The sequence below is a fragment of the Anomaloglossus baeobatrachus genome, chromosome 1, assembly GCF_048569485.1.
Source record: "Anomaloglossus baeobatrachus isolate aAnoBae1 chromosome 1, aAnoBae1.hap1, whole genome shotgun sequence".
NCBI lineage: Eukaryota > Metazoa > Chordata > Amphibia > Anura > Aromobatidae > Anomaloglossus > Anomaloglossus baeobatrachus.
In genome coordinates this window covers 844,343,955-844,362,768 of record NC_134353.1, presented here as the reverse complement: position 1 = coordinate 844,362,768, position 18,814 = coordinate 844,343,955, and the positions used below count along the sequence as shown (strand labels likewise).

The window sequence follows — 18,814 nt, the reverse complement described above, 5'->3', positions numbered from 1 at the left end:
TCTTCACCTGTGCTCAGATTATCGCATGTGAGAGAATCTGATCACCGTAAATGACTCTTGGCTCACGCTCGCAACAGGATGTGAGTAGGGTGTCAATAGCATATGGCATTGGATGCTATACGCTGATGTGACCCCAGCCTTAGAGTTATACTTTTGATGGCCACAACTCTTCTTGGCTTTTTCCCCAGTTCTAGCCCATTTTTGACGGAGCTTTAGACATGTGTGAAAATGCCAAAACTTGCATATTTTTTAGCAACTCTGCATTGTGTAAAAATGTTGCGACTTTTAAAAGCATTTTCCACATTTTTCAGGCATAACAGCTTTAATGAATGACCCCGATGTGTTTGGATAGTTATTCAGTGAAAGATTTGTGATGCTTTGTCTTTCATAGGCGATGTTTGATAAAGCCACGAGTCACACGAAGGTCGTACTTCAGAAAGCAGAAGATCATCGCAGAGCTCTAGAAAAGGTCAGTACCACACAGACATATAGTACAACTCTTGTAATATTTCTTTTCTACAGCTAAGATCTGTTTCTGTACCAGCACCTCCAGGGTGGGGTCAGCGACATTCTGCATTCAAGCTGTTGTGCTACCACAACTTCCAATATGCCGGACAGATGTTTGGGAGCTGGAGTGCAGAATGTTTGACCTATGTTCACTACGGGCTTGTAATTGCTGTTCTCTGATCCCACTAGAGATATTAACAGAAGAACCCTAAAATCCAAACATAGTCTTTTGTGATGTGAAGTTTAGCAGCCACTAACCTCTCTTGGAGGTTGTCATCTTTTGTGGGCTACTAAAAGACACCAAAAGGTCCCTATATTGTTCTTGCACAGGGGCCTTTTCTGTCTGTATGCGCCAGTGCACCATATGTGGCACCCTTGGGGCTTCCGTCGCCACAGAGGTACTGCACCTCATACAGAAGTGTGGTATCCCATCCCAGGGTAAGGAGGGGATCATCCACCAGTTCACATGACACACTCACACAGACAGACTCATCACAACACTCCACTAAGCCGTGGTTAGGGCCTAGAGCAGCTGGACTTGTATAGTGGCTGGCACCATCCCTGAAGCCAGTCTCAAGGTGGAGCTTAGTGAGTGAGGTGTCTGAAGTGAGTGGGTGGAGTTAAGTTGACAATTGACAGAGTGGGTCAGTTAGTTGGTGGTGAGGAGGCGACCGGAGCGTAGAGACCCGGGGGTCCTGTTTGCCCCGGGTGACACAGAAGAAGGGATCCTAGAGACACGGGCATGCAGGAAGCATCAGAGGGCTTGCTCCACAGAACACCGAGTGGAAAGATCTGGTTGCAAATGGGGTCCCGGTCCCTAGACTAGGAAAAGGCTTCAGGATTTTCTAGTAACACTGGAAGCCAAGGTGGCTGTACGCACCTTTGGGCCACAAACAGCACACAAATCCGCTGGAAGGGGGCCACAGAGGATCAGGGAGCCAAGCAGGCAGAAAACCCTTTGAAGGTCCGCAGCCCCTAGCTCAGGGCACTGTGTGCGGAGACGCTGGACAGGAGGGTGAGAGTCAGCGCAATAGAGACGACCAGAAAAGGCACATCTGAGGGGTGCACTGGTATTGACCTCTGACCTGCCCAGAATCGGCGGAGGCCCATCACCAGGAATCCCAGCATAACGTGGGATGGCTCAGCTGGCTGTCAACTTGGAACTGGTGCAGTGAGTAAAGGACTGTTATTGCAAAACCCCTGGTGTTGTCTGCATTCCTCCCGCGTCTCTCCCTATCATCATATACATTTGATAATTCAACGGTTGCCCCGGGGTCCTGCTCTACCTTTGGGGAGCAAGATCACCTTAGCTGTGTCATCAACATCTGCCCTGGGGAACACGCAGCGCAGTGGCGGCCCACATAGCCGCAAAACCACAGGTGGCATCACAAGCTTTATTCCATTATAAATATAATAATCATCCCTTTATTCAAAGACACCGCCAGGGTCATGCAAACCGGGCCATGCCACCGAGACATCACCGAACTAGTCCGGCCCGGTAATGAGTACACCCATCTCCCCCGGCCCTGGAGCTGGGCGTGTCACATACGTCTATCTCTCAATGCCCGGGTAACAGAATATACTCAGAAAACCTCTTTTAATGTCTCTTATTTATTTTTAATATCTTAAGACAAAATTCTATTTAGTTGGTACAACATCCCCTCTGCATAATGGTCGATTTCAGTGGCAACCATAAAATACTTACGCTGGACGACTCACCAGGGAATTGTTGGTAATTGCCGGGGCTCCTGGCATCGACGCCTAGTAAGATCAGTACATTTTTGGAGACCTGTTGTAGTGGAAACTGTTCTGTGCATAAAATTACCTAGGATTTCATTGAATAAAATGGAAGTTGTGCCAAAACTTTTCCCACAAAATCGTATATAAATCTGATCCGCTCCTCCTCCTCCGTAGCATCCGGCCCGCAGGTCAGACACCATTTTCAACATGACCGGATCCCATTAATGAAATGCACTTCCCACAGCCCTGAATTCTGACTGTTTGCGCTATATAGATGCATATTCTGCTTTATTACTCAGTTGACAACACATATATTTGTTACGTTCGTGTCTGGGTCAAGTTATTCATCGTCTATAGACAGCACTGTAGAAGGTAATTCTGACCTATATCATTGGGATTAATTTCTACATTTGTTGACTGGTCACGTCCCAGGCACAGGGTGATCCCACTCTCCTTTTTTGACTCTCCAGGATTGTTCTCATGAGAATCGCTTTTTTACACGACCACAGTACATATCTCACGTAGACATATCCAAGCAGGACCTTTACAATACATCAGTCACTGCTATCAGCCTTACTCCGATGTATGATTAACGAACATGGAAAGCAAACAATGAGTGTGTATGGACACTGTGTGAAATACCACAGTATAAAAGACAATATTTAAGCATGGCGGTTTATTATTTGGCCTTTATTGTGTCTCTCCATACAGGAGATAAATGTTCTGCAGTGGGAGATTGAGTTTGATCAGGTGAGGATTAAGAACCTGGAAGAGTCCTGGAAGGAGAAGTATGAACGGTGCGTATCTTATGTCCTGAGGTTATAATATTACAAATGTTTTATGGTGGTATTGTGAGAATAAGTCACAATGACAATATGGATAAACATTATTAAAGAGAATTTGTCACCAGGTTTTTATCACCTAGTCTGAGAACAAAATAATGAAGAGGTACCCTGATTCAAGCGAGGTCACTTACTGGGCTGTAGTTTTGATTATCACTAGATGGCTGGCATACTTCAGTCCTATAGTCCTCCATATTCATGGGCTCGGTAAAACCCCGCCACTGCCTATGCACAGTGTACACAAAAAGCTGCCAATCAGTGCTGTGGTCGTGGTTAGAGACGGCGCAGCATTATGAAAACTGGTAGATCTACAGCAGAAAAAAAAGTGTTTCTATCAAATCTACAGCAGGCAGCCAAGTAAGTGATACATCACTGTGATCAGGGTCTCTGTCTCTATATTATGCTGCTCTCAGATGGAGTAAAAACCTGGTGACAGATTCCCTTTAACAAGCGTGGCTCTGCGCACAATGTTCAATGTATGCTGTCCCTGTTTCCATTGTCTACACAGTATTCAGTCCATGGCCCCAATTTTTAAAGTTTTCATGCCGTAAAACTGGCGTAAAAAACTTTGAAAAGTCAGAAAATTTGAGAAAAAGACTTTTAAGGAAAAACCCATCTAGATGGCTTCTATAGCAATACAAATATATCTGCATCTCTATCTTTTTAAGTAGTGATACGAGGGGCTGTTGAGAAGTCTTTGGCTTTGTGATCTTTTTTTGTTTCTATGGTAATGAATGTTACATCACATGACAGCCTTATGTGTTTAATATATGTTTTCAAAATGTTGTGTTTGTTGCTTATGGCAACAGTGTTCTATGCACGTGGGAAAACAAAATGGCGGAGTCTAATGCGATATTCACAGCAACAGAGCAGAGGAGTGATAAAATTCTTGTTTCTGCGAGGAAAGTCTGCGAAGGATATTCATGGTGATATGTCGCAGACATTGGGGGATCAATGCCCTTCATATTCCACAGTTAAGAACTGGGTTGCCAAATTTAAAATGGGCCACTTCAGCACCAATGATGAACGTTCTGGACAACCGAGAGTGGTTGTTGTTCCGGAGATCGTCGATGCTGTGCACAACCTCATACTGGAGAATCGACGGATTTCAGCTAAAGCAATAGCAGACATCATGGGGATTTCCTGTTGAACGTGTTTGTGTCATTATCCATGAATATTTGGACATGAGGAAGCTATCTGCAAAGTGGGTCCCCAAATGTTTGACAACAGATCAGAGAAGCATGTGAGTGAAAACTTCCTGGTCCATTTGTCAGCGTTTCCGGACTGATAAGAACTTCCTGGATCGACTGGTTGCTATAGATGAGACCTGGATTTATTTGTATGACCCTGAAAACAAGAAGCAGTCAAAAGAGTGGAGGCACAGTGGTTCTCCTCATCTAGAGAAGTTCAGGGTGCAAAAATCAGCCACTAAGGTGATGGTGTCTGTGTTCTGGGATAAGAAGGGCGTGCTGCTAGTGGGCTACCTTCAAAAGGGTTCCACCATCAATGCAAGGTATTACACCGAACTTATAGACCAACTGAAAGCAGTTCTGAAGGCCAAAAGGCGGGGAAAGCTGTCCAAAGGAATCTTGTTCCTACAAGACAACACCTCCGCTCACACTGCACAAGCAACCACGGCAAAACTGGCAGAGCTGGGCCTCCAGCTGGTTGACCTCCCACCTTATTCACCAGATCTAGCTGCCTCCGATTATCATCTGTTTCTAAACATGAAGATACACCTCAAGAGTACTAATTTTCACACCATTTCTGATGCCATGGCTGCTACGGATGCCTGGTTTGAGGCACAACTGAAATCCTTATTTTTGCTAGGCTTACAGAACTTGGAAAACCGATGTAAGAAGTGTGCTGACATCAGTGGAGAGTATGTGGAATAAATGTAAAGTTTCATCATCCTATCTCATTTCTTTCTTGGTAAAGCCAAAGACTTATCAGCAGCCCCTCGTAATAGGTATAGGGAGTTCAGATCAGGTCTGTCCTTGTGAACTACAGCTTAAAGCGATTGTTCACTACTTTTACATCTATCTTTAGGATAGGTCATCAATGTATGATCAGCCGGGGTTCAACACCCCACACCACCGCCATTCAGCTGTTCTCTGTGCTGTCAGTGGCAGCAAGTGGCTAGAAATGCTCAGTTCCGGAGCTGCTCCGTGTTCTGATAGCAGCAGCGACCAGGTACTGCACATCCAGCTCCTATTGATTTCAATGGGAGGCAGATGTGCACTACCAGGCCGCAGTCACTATCAGAAGACAGAGCAGCTCTGGAACTGAGCATTACTGGTAGGCGACAGTGGTATTGAGATCAGCTGATCTGCAGAGGTGCAGGGTGTCAGGATCGTTCATCAATGTTAAATCAGTGGACAATCTCTTTCACTAGAGCTTATTGGTACTTGGCTTATCAATGTGCCTGCCGTCACTGACAGACCTGCAGTCACTGCAACACCAGGGTTTTCCAGCTTAGAAAAGCTCTTTCCCCAATGGCAGAAATAAACAGTTCTTACCCACCCTCCCCGGTCCAGTGCTGGGCCTTTGCTGCTTCTCAGGTCTCTGCCCTGGTTGTTTGTCTGCAGTGCTGACATCACTTTGGCAGTGCTGCAGATAATCGCTGAGCCGCTGGACTGGAGGGAGGGAGTAAAGCGTACTTTGTTCATTTTCCCATCAAACTGCGCCTAGGGAGTGCGCTCTCCAGAAACTGGAACACCCCTCTAATGCCAGGAGATATTTTTAGGCTAGACTAACATCACCACAAATTGCTGTATAAACAGATAATCATGACAACTGAAAAATGTTCTCCTATAGAGAAAAAAAAGGTTACAGGTGACCTTGTGAGCACATATGTGACTTTATCCCGATGATAGAACGTTGAATATACTGCTATCCTGCAGTTCTACGCACCGGGTCGACCCCTCAGCAATACGTGGGTCCTGTTTACTAATATGCTCTTCTCTTGCTTACAGCATACAATACTTTTTTTTTTTTTTTTTTTGCTGCTTGCGAAAGGTTTTCAGTGGATATTGTCATATTTTTCCCTCATAGTGTACAGTGTGAAAATGCAGCACTGAAAGAAAGTCTGGAGCTGCGGAAGAGTGAAGTGAGGGTCCTGAAGTCTGAAAACACCAGTAAGAATTAGAGCTGCTCTATACAGTGCAGAATACTGTAGGGGGGGAGGGGATATTTCTTTAGAATGTGGAAAAGTTTGTTTATTAGTTGCAAGCATCTTACCTTATACTTTGCATCCAGTGTATGGCTTCTAGAAAATATTCTGGCTCCTGTAATGGACGTGTACCGCCCCAGCAGCGGTCGAACTGCTTGGATCCGAGTGTCACTGCCCGTGGCTCAAGGGTCTCCAGACCCGGGGGCTCAGGGTCACTCTAAAACGTGATGGGGGTTATTTACAAGGGGATTAGATAGTTCGTGACGCCACCCGTGGTGTGCGGTAATAGGGAGTACCACCGCTGCCGTTGGGAGTACCCGGGGTGATGGAGTAAACCAAGTCTCTGGGTGCCGCTGCCCTCTTGGGGGAGCTCATCCGGGTCCCGTCCCCTGCAGCACTGCCTGATGGTCAGGTGCCTGCCTCCGTGCACAGAATTTTAGAAGTGTCCAAGTGGCCCGTAAGCTTGGAGCTGTCCGGGCCCCGCTCCCTACTATGGGTAGTAAAGGAGCTTGCTCTCAGGAGCTCACGCTTGGGATTTCAGTGGGCTGCTTTGTTTAAAAAGCCCTATCCCCCTCGTTGCGCTAGTGCCCCCGATCTCTGAGCTTCGTAGGGACAGTCCATAAAGGCCCTATTCTTCCACAGGTTAATTGCCGGGTTGCTTGAAGCCTCTCCCCGACCTAGGGTCCAGTAACCCGACGTGCTTTTGGACCCAGACCGGCTATTAGACTGCAGCTGCCGACCGTTCTCCTAGACTAAGCCAGGCACCCAGTCCCAATATCCCACGACCGGGTCTCCGACTCCTCCGGGTCCAGACCACTGTCTGCTACCCAATCTACTTCTCCCCTGGGAGCTCCAACTCCCAGCTTCCTCCTAGCTCCTCACTGCTCGAGGACTACCAGTCAACTGACTTGTCACCTCCCACCTCTCTGCCTGACCCCTAGGTGGGCGGACCTATTCCAGCTCAGCAGCCCACTGGTGTGCCTGACAGGGTGTGGTGCAAGGTGTGATTAGGGTTTTTAGATGCTGATGGAGGCAGTGCTGCAAGTTGGGAACGAAGAACCATGGGGGGTTGAGTCCTGCACTGGGAGATAAAGAGTGTGCAGTACCCTGTGACAACCTGACTAGTCCAGAGGCGTCACAGACGGACTTGTTCCAAGTATATACGGTATCTGTCTCCTGCCCTGGATTACGAATCGTTAGTTATGTTGCACGTCATTCTCATCCATCCTTTCTCTGTACAGTTGTAACCCAGCAGTGCCAGGAGCTGTTGGCCATGCTCGACGTGAAGCAGCAAAAAATGTTCCAGGATCACGTGTCTCTTGATAAAAGCAGCCTAGTGGAAGTCACAGCACTTGAGGTAAGTCCATCAATATGTTACCTGTGTCACATTGTCCTGGAATCCACACACCCACATCTGAAGTTGGCATTCCCTTTAAATTCTTTTAATTTTTTTAATGGATCACATGTACCATATTTTGTGGACTGTATTATGTAAAAAATCTTGATAAACATTCCCTATGTCTCATATGTATTGGACTGCCTGCTTATTTATAGGGAATGTGTCGTGATTTTGATTTCTGCATTAAAATTATATGTATCATTTTAAAAACCATATAAAAGTTGTTTTTAAACATGTATTTATTTCTGCAGCCACTGGGGTTGCCATTTTTATTTGTTGGTGTGTAAGTGTCTGAGCATGAATTACACACCGCATAAGAAACTGCGTTCGGTGTCTGATCGCAACTCCTATACTATGGCTGCCTCAGCTGTGGACTGGGCTATAAGAGGATTGAGAACTTGTGAGAATTCACATAGTGACTGCAGACTTGTCCCATAAGGCCTACCTGGACAACATCTTATTAAAATAAGTTTTCCCCCTTCCAGAGATACTACGTTGGGTCTCCTGTGATACTGTTATGCCACAGTGGCCCTGCAGACAATCAGCGGTCGCTGTTGGGCTGCTGCACACTCCCTTCCCTTGAACGAACCTTGCACAAGGTAGTGAGAACGCAGCACACCAACAGCGAATAAGATCCGATGCAGTTAGACTTCTTTCAACTTGTTTGTCACTGTCACAGTAACCTCAGGGTGGAAATGTGTACTCATTCAGTTGTATGGTGCTGTGATTTAGCAGTGATGCCTATTAAAGTTTGGTTATATTACAGGTGTCCTATCCAAAGTCGCTGTGAAGCAAAAGCCCCGAAACTGTGTGCTCACGATCAGTGTACACAGCGTTTTGGATGCAGCATGTTTTTGCTGAGTCCTAAAAGCTGTAATGTACAGTACAAGCACAGTGGATAGGATTTCTAGAAATCTCATGCCCACTGTGCGTGTACGGCACACAGCGTAAACTGACCTGCGGTGTGGCTTTCCGAGCCGCAGTATGTCAATTGTTAACTGCGGAGTTGCAAGCATTCTCTGCAGGGAAAACAGAAGAGCGAGACCGCGACTGCTTGAAAACTGATCGTGGGCACGAGCAGCTGGGGTCTCCTGCATTCTCCTGCAAAGGAGACTCGCGGCCCTGTAGGTCAGGACTCGCCGTGTCCAGGGCACAGCGAGTCTTGGTTGTGGACTCGTACCCTCACTGTTCATTCTTGCCTTAATTACTGCAGCCCATTCCTCTCCAATCTATTCAGAATATATCCAGGCTCATATATTTCTGTCTGACACTACACTCATTTCACCACTCTGTGCCAGTCATTGCACTGGTTACCTGTCCACTACACACTACAATATCAACTAATCATACTCTTCTATAAAACTATCCTCAGTGCTGCACTGCCTTACATCTCTTTCCTCATCTCTTTCCTCATCTCTTTCCTCATCTCTTTCCTCATGTCTTTCCTCATGTCTTTCCTCATGTCTTTCCTCATGTCTTTCCTCATGTCTTTCCTCATGTCTTTCCTCATGTCTTTCCTCATGTCTTTCCTCATGTCTTTCCTCATGTCTTTCCTCATGTCTTTCCTCATCTCTGTCTATTACCCTACCCTGTGTTCTAAGTTATGGTTTATAGAGGATGTTCTTCCAGAACAAACACTCCTGTTTCCAAGATTGCTCTTGTGTTGCATCATTCTATTGGACTGCACTACCCCAGATAATTTGGTTAATACCCAGCGTCTACACTTTTAAGTGCGCCCTAATAGCTCATCTTTATAGACCGGTCTATTGCATGAACTCTCTGCTCTGCCTTTCTATGTTTTTCCTCAGAATCTGGTCCCTTGATTACATCTCCCACACCTTCCATACTCTCAGGACCAGTTTGTGTCTGGACATGTACAGATATTGGCAGATGACTGATTCATGCAACTTTACGTGAATACCCTTATTAATTATAAAAATGTTTGAACCATAATATAGAAGCAATGTTTACCTGTTATGCCACCCCTATAACCTTATAGATTAGATTGCAAATTCTTGTGAGCGGGATCCTCACCCCTCTTGTTTGAATGTAATATCCTGTAATGTCTGATATTGTTTGTACATGTACTTCTGAATTGTAAAGTGCTGCAATATATTTTGGTGCATAATAATAACAATGTGATAATAATAGTGTAGAACAGGGGTAGGCAATTTAATTTTCCCAAGAGACAACATGAGAGACCGTGACAGGTGTGCATGTCTGAACCAATAGGCTGAAATTAATTTTGCTCAGTATTAATATATTATAATTATTATTTTATAGTAATATTAATTGTATCACTTACCGTAATTTTGAGTAACATTAAGAATGCTGACATTGCCCTATATATAGTATGAGCTACCACGCATCCCTCTACATACAGTATGAACCCCCCCAGATAGCCTCTTTCTATACTGTATGAGCTACCACATAGCCCCTATACACAGTATGAGCCCTGATATAGCTACCTATAAACAGTATGTGCCCGCACAGCCCTCTACATACAGTATGAGCCCCCCACTTAACCTCTCTAGTAATATTAATTGTATCACTTAATATTAAGCAGAATGAATTATGCTGACATCCTCCTGTACACAGTATGAACCCTCACATAGGTCCCTATATACTGTATGAACCTCCACACAGCCCATTACATAAAGTATAAGCCCCCACATAGCCTCTCAATATACCATATGAGCCCTCGTATAGCCCTTTATATACTGTATGACCTCCCACATAGTCCCTCTATATACAATGTGAGCCCCCACATAGCCTCCTATATACAGTATGAGCCCCCATATAATCACCTATATACAGTTTGAACCCCCAAAGTCTCCTAAATAGTTTGAGCCCCCACATAGCCTCCTAAATACATTAATCCTGACATAGCCTCCTATATACAGTATGAACCACACATAGCCTCTCATATACATTAGGAGCCCCACATAGCCTCCCATATACAGTATGAGCCGAACATAGCCTCCTATATACAGTATGAGCCGAACATAGCCTCCTAAATACAGCATGAGCCCTCACATAGCTCCCTAAGAATATGAGCCCTCACATAGCTTCCTATATACATTAGGAGCCCCCACATAGCCTTCTATATACTTTGAGGTTCACATAAGCTCCTATATACAGCATGAGCCCCCCATAGCCTCCTATATACATTGTGGGCCCCAACATAGCATCCTATACACAGTATGAGCCCCCACATAGCCTCCCATATACAGCATGAGCCGCCACACAGCCTCCTACATACATATAAACATCCCATAAACAGGGAAAAACCTCCACCACATACTTGCCACACTGCCGTTCCCCCGCCGGTGTGCTCCAGCCTCCAAAGCACTGACGTTCTGCACAGCACACCCGATGATGTGTCTTCATTCCGTCTGCTGTGCCTCACACTGATTGGTTCTGGGAACACATTGGCTCTGTCTTCAACCAATGTGTTCACCGCTGTCTGCATCCTGAGGATGCAAATACGATGACATCTAGACTTGTGTGGTGGCGATGGACTGGCGGCAAGCGAGGGTATGGTATGGCCAGTGGTTCACTGTTTTCAGCACTTTGGCTGTCTCGGTTCGCGGGCTGGACAGCCAGAGGCCCGGATGTAGCCTGTGGGCAGCACTTTGCCCAGCCCCAGTGTAGAACATAATAGTGTAAGAATTGTAGCTGACCCTTGGTGGTGTACATGGCGTCCTATTCTCACACTTGGGATACTTGTGTTTAGCTCGCTGTGCTCGGTGCCTGTACGTGTTGTCCTGGAGGAGAGCCCTGCTCATGTGCGAAGATGTCGGCTGCTACTCGCAAACAGCTCCTTCAGCTCCGGCAAGAGGTAACTTATTGTAATTCTGCTTTAATCGTACTAGACTTTCTCACAGAAGATGAATTACCACTTTGCTATGTTTTATTAAAGGGCTTTAAATGTGTCCTCTATGTACTTTGGTAATATCTAATCTCAGCGATACAATCTGCTCTCCCTCATTAATACTTGTTTACCTTTTGAAAATACCAATTTTAGAGAGTATTTAGATACAATCCAGTGGAATACAAGTACTAACTATAAGGCTATGTGCCCACGGGAGCTTGCTCCTGCGGATATATACGCAGGTACGGCTGCAGGTTTCCCGCAGCTGCTCGCCGGAATCCGCAGCTATTTTTAGCTGCGGGATTCCAGCGAAATAGCTGCGGATTACTGCGAAATTCCCGCCCTGTATCTCCATAGTGGTGCGCCGGGATTTCCGCAGGTAAATCCGCAGGAATAATTGGCATGCAGTTATGTGCGGCTGTGGGACATCCGCAGCATATTCTGCAGTCACACATTCCGCAGCGTGGACACACACACTCCCCATGTCACATAGGATAACATGGGGAGTGTCTGTATATGCTGAAACCTGCGGATTTATCTGGAAAATCCAGATAAATCCGCAGGTTTTCCACAGCAAAATTCGCAGGAGCAAGCTCCCGTGGGCACATAGCCTAAGACATTTTAGGTGCTCTGATGGGTAATTTTTAAAGAGGAACTTTGAGCCTTTACTAAAATGCTCTTTTAAGATCTTGGTTATTTTCCATGTAATCAGGGCCTTAGCTCACAATCCAGACCCATGCAGCTCCTCTACTATGCCCCCTGACAACACTTCCTGTACTTCACTTATGTCAGGCTTTCATAAAGAGACCAAATATCAGATTTGCTGTTTAAGCCATTTTTCGGGATATTGATGAGGGTTTGTATCTACACAGTGACAAACTGTCATAGAACTGATAGGAGAGCAAAAAGGGAATCTGACAGCAGGACCAACCCTGCTAAGCAGTCTACATGAACGTGCAGGTCATAGGAAGCTGAATGTTGATTTCTGTGATCTGATGTTTTATTCCAAACAGATCCTTGTTTCACTTAATATGTAAATGAGCTGTTAAGATCTATGGGCGGAAACTGATCTTCCTGAGACTGTCCCTCCGGAGGTATTTTAAAGTGACAGAGTAACCATTATGAGACCTGTAAAGACTGACAGTCTGCTTTCCACCTCTACATGTCTTGCATCTCTTTTATTTAAAATAGGCTTTGGAGTGAGATCTATATCCGGCCCAAAGATCTTAACAGCTCATTTACATCTTAAGAAAAACGTGAATTTCTTTGGAATAACACATTGGAACACAATTATTTATGCTTCAGTTTATTTAACTTTCTATTAACTAAATGCCCATATAGATGGCAGCCATGTATAGGATGTGCTGAAAATATTTGATCATTTTGTGCAGTTTGAAGTGGAGAAGAAGAGCAAGGAAGAAGCCTACATAATGGCGGACGCCTTTCGCATTGCCTTTGAGCAGCAATTGAAGCGCAGGAATGATGCGACTCTGCCTCTAAGTGAAATTGAGCGACTCTGTAAGAAAGGGAGCAAAAAACTGAACAGCTGGAGACGCCTTAAAGAGGATGATGGTAAGTTTTGTGGAGTGTGGAGTTTATAAAAGCTCATTAATATTTCTTTTTAAGAAAGGCGTAATACAGCTTTAGCACAGAGGTGGTGGAGTGGCAAAACACATCTTAGTGGGCCCCTAACCTAGATAAATAGATAATCATGTGGTCATGTTTACAACTACGCTGGTGCACCCTAAACGCAATGGGTTAAGGGGAACCGCAGTAGATGACTGCGCTATTATTTGGAAAAAAAAGCAAAGACAAATATTACCACCATATGGTGACAATACTGTATAAGGATAGATACCAGATTTGGAAAACATGTAAGAGGTTACAGTACAGTTGTATATGGTGACTTATAGCTGACATTCTTTCAGATGAAGTCATTCACTTTTCCCGACTTTTCCATCTGGCCCAGACCAACACCAATATTACCGCCATATGGTGACCATACAGTGGTAGATATCAGCTCTGGAGAACACATATATATAAATATATATGTATATGTGTATATATATATGTATGTATGTATGTATGTATGTATGTGTATATATATATATATATATGTATATATATATATGTATATATATATATATGTATATATATATATGTATATATATATATATGTATATATATATATATGTATATATATATATATGTGTATATATGTATATGTATGTATATATATGTATATATATGTATATATGTATGTATATATATATATATAATATGTGTATGTATGTTACAGTACAGTTTAGATAGGGACGTGCAGCTGACATTATTTCTGGTGGAGTTGTTCACTTTCCCATATTTTCAATTTGGCCCAGACCACCATGACAACGTCTTCCAACCATCACTCGTGTGCAGAGATAACAACAAAGACACATCTGACTTTTCACATTTCTAGCATCGTCCCCATCTATTCTCAATTTGCACAAACAACTCATCCTAAAACTGAGCCTTCTGCTGTAATACTTGTCTTTATTACTGCACCTCCTGTATGGCATGGTGAGTGTGCTCCTCTTACTGCCCCACATATTAATGCCACGACTGTGCCCCTTACAAAGTACAATGCCTCTTTTGTGCCCTTTTGACGGTAAAATTTCCCTCTAGAAAATGTTACTTCTAATGCCTCCAGTGTGGCTTTTTCATTGTTACAATACAGCGTGCCCCAACAATATAATAAAGGCCTCGCAAGTGCCTACGTATCATTTAATAATGCCCCATAATTCCTCCCAACATATAATAATTATGGTCCCCGAGTTTCCCCCCCCCCACACATACAGTAATGTAGCCCCTGACTTGCCCCACAAAAAATTATTAGTGCACCAGAAAAAATATATAATGTCTAATATGATCTGGCTGATGTCCTCACAGTATGATCCCCCACAGCTCTCCACATACAGTATGACGGCCCCATAATAGTCTCCACATAGTATAGTGCCCCCACACATTCTATAATGGTTCCATAGTTCCCATGCAAGTACTGACTATTAAAATAAACCTCATATACTCACTTAATCCTGATGAGTTTAAGGTTGGACTGATGTGGTGACACCATGGATCACGTATAACGTTGCGTGGGGCGTAGGTCATGGGCATGGCACTCGTCTCTTATGCCCAGGCACATTACATGGAGGTGAGGATCCTGGGGGGGTGTGGACTTCGTCTGAAGGGGCGCTACACCCTTGCAGGCCGCATGCTGCTGATGACTTTTGTGGGCCAGGGCCAGATGTTAAAAAGTTCAATGAAGGAGAGCATCAGTTCAAAATGAACAGTCTTTTACTGAACAGCCACTTGGAGGGAACTATATACAATAGATGGCTGGTGCATAACTTTACAAACGTTGCCTTTGCAACACGGAGCATTTTCACACACAGTCTCATTACTCCTTCAAGTTTCCTCATTTCAACCTCAACTAGTCTTGTTTCCTTCACCACACCCCAGCACGATACTACAGTCCAGTTAGTCCTCATCTCAACCCGCGGTTCCGCTTCCTCTCTTTGTGTTAAAGAAACTAGCCTGCTGACATGGCCAGTACTTAGCTTTTCTACTTCCAAAGCCTTGGAACTCTCTCCCAGGGCTATCTCTTCAACTCATGTGCTCTGTTCAGTCTTGGCCCGTTACCTCTCTGAGTTATAAACTAAGGACCCTATTGCTAGATGGGTCATTTCAGAGACGGACAGATGGGGACAGAGGGACAGTTATTATCCCGGGCAACGCCCGGGTACTACAGCTAGTAGCTTTATAAAGTCTAAAATTGGGTTGCCCGATAAGGGTAGCCTCTTTTCCTATGCCATATTAGTGCTAAAACTTGAAGGTAGTCGTGAGTCCTCCCAACATACAAATATAATGGCTTCTAAGTCCCCCCCATGGTAGGCGCAGGTTGATTGTATAGAATTTACTTGACCAATTAAATGGGCAACATGTAATAATACATTTTTCTTACAGAGGTTATCTTCAGATGTACAAAAAAGCACCAATGTTAAGTCAAATTTTACTAAATGTTATGTAATAAATTACCATATTTATATTGCATGCACATGTAGTATATTAGTATATATTAATTGTGTGTCTTTTTTCTTTAAGAACAATCGATTTCAAGAGCTAGAAACAGAAGTTTAGGTCAAAAACTAAAGAGCATGTTGGTATCATCAGCGGATAGTATGAATCTAGATGCTGCGGATGACCCTCAGGAAGTTGTCAGGATATTGATTGACCTGGTAAGGGAAAATAAAACATTTATATTCTATATTATTTTTATTAATTGAGTAAGAGGAAATGAGTGTCATCCCTACAGGATTTCTGCTTGTTTAACTTCTTACGTCTTGATCATATATTCTGTTTTTTTTTTTTTTCCTGTGCGTTTGTTTTACAGTACCAACAAAGAGAATACGATTTTTGAAATCTCATGCACATGCTGCTTATCTTTTTTTTTTTCTTGTAGATTTGAACTTTTAATTGCAATTTGTCAGCAGGTTTTCCCCATAAAAAGTACGGCCACCACAATGAAGGCCTCTTTTACAGCATACTAGAATGTGGTATTAGTGTAGAGGTGGACGCATGCTACACTAATACCGTCCACCTCTACCAAATGAAACAAACAAAATGTGTCCACCTCTACAAAATGAAACATGGTAAATAAACAGTAAAGATGCATAGGACCTCAGTCAGTCGTAAAATTACCAGAACTTAGCAGCTATTCATGTACGATGGCATTGAATGGTGCTACGTTGTGTATCTTTTTCCACCAATATTCAGCAATGCACCTTTCATTTTTCGCAAAATTTTGGTTTTAATGTGACCCCAGTGGCATTCGATCCTTTGCGTGTTTGTGCCCATGATATGGTCAATGAAATTTTGTTGATGATTCACCGTTTCGTGCATGTAATTGAAAAATTGCCATGTGGAAACGTTCCAATAAGTGGCCCATTCGTCTGATCTGATCAATGTGCCGGGTGCTATGTGGCATTGAATTATCGGTCGTAACATTTGTTCGTTCCGTGGAAGCACGTGGAACATGCATAAGTCTTGTTTCCCATCCGTTTTTTTTCCACACAATTCCGAACATCCACGGACCAACGACCTCGTTACTATAATTCTGTTGCGCTGGCAGCACGCGATTTCCCTGCAGAAGACGTCCCCAGTTGTATTTTCTACAACCACGCATCAAACCTTCGTCGATCTGAACGATTTCTCCCAGGCCTCCCATGGCTGGAGCTTCATTTAGGGAACGTTGGCATACTTCCCAGATATAATTTCGCCAATCAACACATGTCTGATTTTGCATTACCGACTGACTGAGGTCCTATGCATTTTACTGTGTATTTACTTTGTTTCATTTTCTAGAGGTGGACACATTTTGTTTGTAAAGGAGGACACCATTTTGTAGAGGTGGACACATGCTACACTAATACCGAGGAAGACACATGCTACACTAATACCCTAGAATGCTGTAAATAAATCCTCAACCCCCTGTGCAGATTCAAAAAAATACCTTGTTATATCCACCGTTGGCATGGTTAAGTCTTTGGTTTTCATCCGTCACCTCCTCTCTTAATACAAGGACTCTCCTTCAGCTTGCTTAATGTGGATGACGCGACCTACGTCATCCACACAGTGTCCCCCATTGCGCTCCTGCGTAAAAAGCTTTTTCTGCCCTGCACTGTAATTTTCTCTTACTAGTAATATTTACTAGCACATTCCAAAAAAAAAGTCACATCACATGTTAAAAACAGGACATCCTGATAGAGATGACACTTTACAACGCGTTTTGAACCAATGTTTGTGTACAGTTCTTATTCATGGCAATCCATACATGTTGTAAAGGATATTTCTGTTGTTTGGATTTGCAGCTTAATGATAAGGAAGAGGCTTTAGCTCATCAAAGGAAAGTAAGCTACATGCTTGCACGAACTATAGAAGGCAAAGTCGATCCAGCAAGATCCCATGGTGAACGTAATGAAGAGCCCCCTGTGAGCAGCGACCAGAACAATTTCTCTGATGTAGGGATAACTATGGACGCGTGCCACTGCCTAACGGACCATGCGTCTCATGGCAGCGGGAACCAGGAGCAGGGCACACTTGGGACTCTGGAAACCTCATTTTCCTTGCTGCTAAATGACGTCTATCCTCAACAAAAAAGCGCAGAAGAGACTGCAACAATACAGGAGACTCTTCCTGAAGTTCAGGACATCCTCAAATCTGATCTGTAGAAATTTTGGCTTTTTTAAATTGCTTATTATTGTTCTGAATGTATAATTTTATTTGTGGAAATTTTAGCAGCTGGATGGATTAAAGTTGTAGTTCAAGTTTTTCAATATTTACTGAAAGAATATGAATTATAATTTATAAGTAAAAAAACAAAATATCCCAAGAAACAAACTTCAATTCATTATATTTTGCACAAAGTCTCTGTATATGATAATGTAAGTATTTACCGTATATCCTGTCTTTTTCACAACATTGCTAAAGATTCTCTTTTGACATGACCGCTGAAATCAATTACTAGCCTCATTGGTCTCATGCATCACCACTGAGGCTAGTGAAATGAAGATGGCAAATGGAAACTGACCGGAAGCTCAGGAGCAATGGAATTCATCTGGTAAGTGATAGATATTATTTTACTCTACTGCCTTTTTAGGATTTTTTTTTTCTGTAGCTCATAAAACTTCTTTAAGGCTATGTTCACACACAGTGCTTTTTGTTGCATTTTTTTTGCAGCCAAAAACCTGCTGTCTTGGAAGTAAAAACACTGGGTCCAAAATCCAACTGACCTTTTTGCTGTGTTTTCGCAGTATTTTTTTTGTGTAGATTACATGATCCATTTGTTTACAGTACATGTTTAATAAAGTTTAATTTTATTATCCAAATGCTGCAAATGCATTTATTGTATTTTTTTTTTTTTGCAGCGTTTTTGTTCCATTGACTTTATATGAGTGGCAAAACACTGAAAGAAATTACATCCTGCAGTTCTCATATTCAGTCATTTAAAAAAACAAAAAATAAGGGTGTTCATGAGATTTTCGAAATGTCTTACTGTAAAAAGCAGCTTTTAGTTTGCGCGCAAGAAAAAGCTGCAAGAACGCTGCATGTGAACATTGCCTAAAGTATTCCCATCATATAAAGGGCTGACATAGTGCTAAGATATGATCATTGAGGATCAGAAGTTTCAGAAAACAATCAATACTTTGACTCTCCTCCATTGAGTGAGTTGGTCAACACTGCAC

General features: G+C 43.4%; 1 protein-coding gene across 1 annotated transcript in view; it reads left to right on the top strand.

The window, feature by feature from the left end:
• Positions 1-18,411, top strand: part of CCDC125 (coiled-coil domain containing 125) — a 53,983-nt gene extending 35,572 nt beyond the window's left edge. The window contains exons 5-12 of the mRNA XM_075342080.1: positions 392-469; positions 2,959-3,044; positions 6,144-6,226; positions 7,503-7,618; positions 11,397-11,501; positions 12,926-13,106; positions 15,675-15,808; positions 17,441-18,411. Of these exons, the coding sequence (XP_075198195.1) occupies positions 392-469; positions 2,959-3,044; positions 6,144-6,226; positions 7,503-7,618; positions 11,397-11,501; positions 12,926-13,106; positions 15,675-15,808; positions 17,441-17,800 (1,143 nt within the window). The 3' untranslated portion in view covers positions 17,801-18,411. The remainder of the gene's footprint in view (positions 1-391; positions 470-2,958; positions 3,045-6,143; positions 6,227-7,502; positions 7,619-11,396; positions 11,502-12,925; positions 13,107-15,674; positions 15,809-17,440) is intronic.
• The last annotated feature ends 403 nt before the right edge of the window (positions 18,412-18,814 follow it).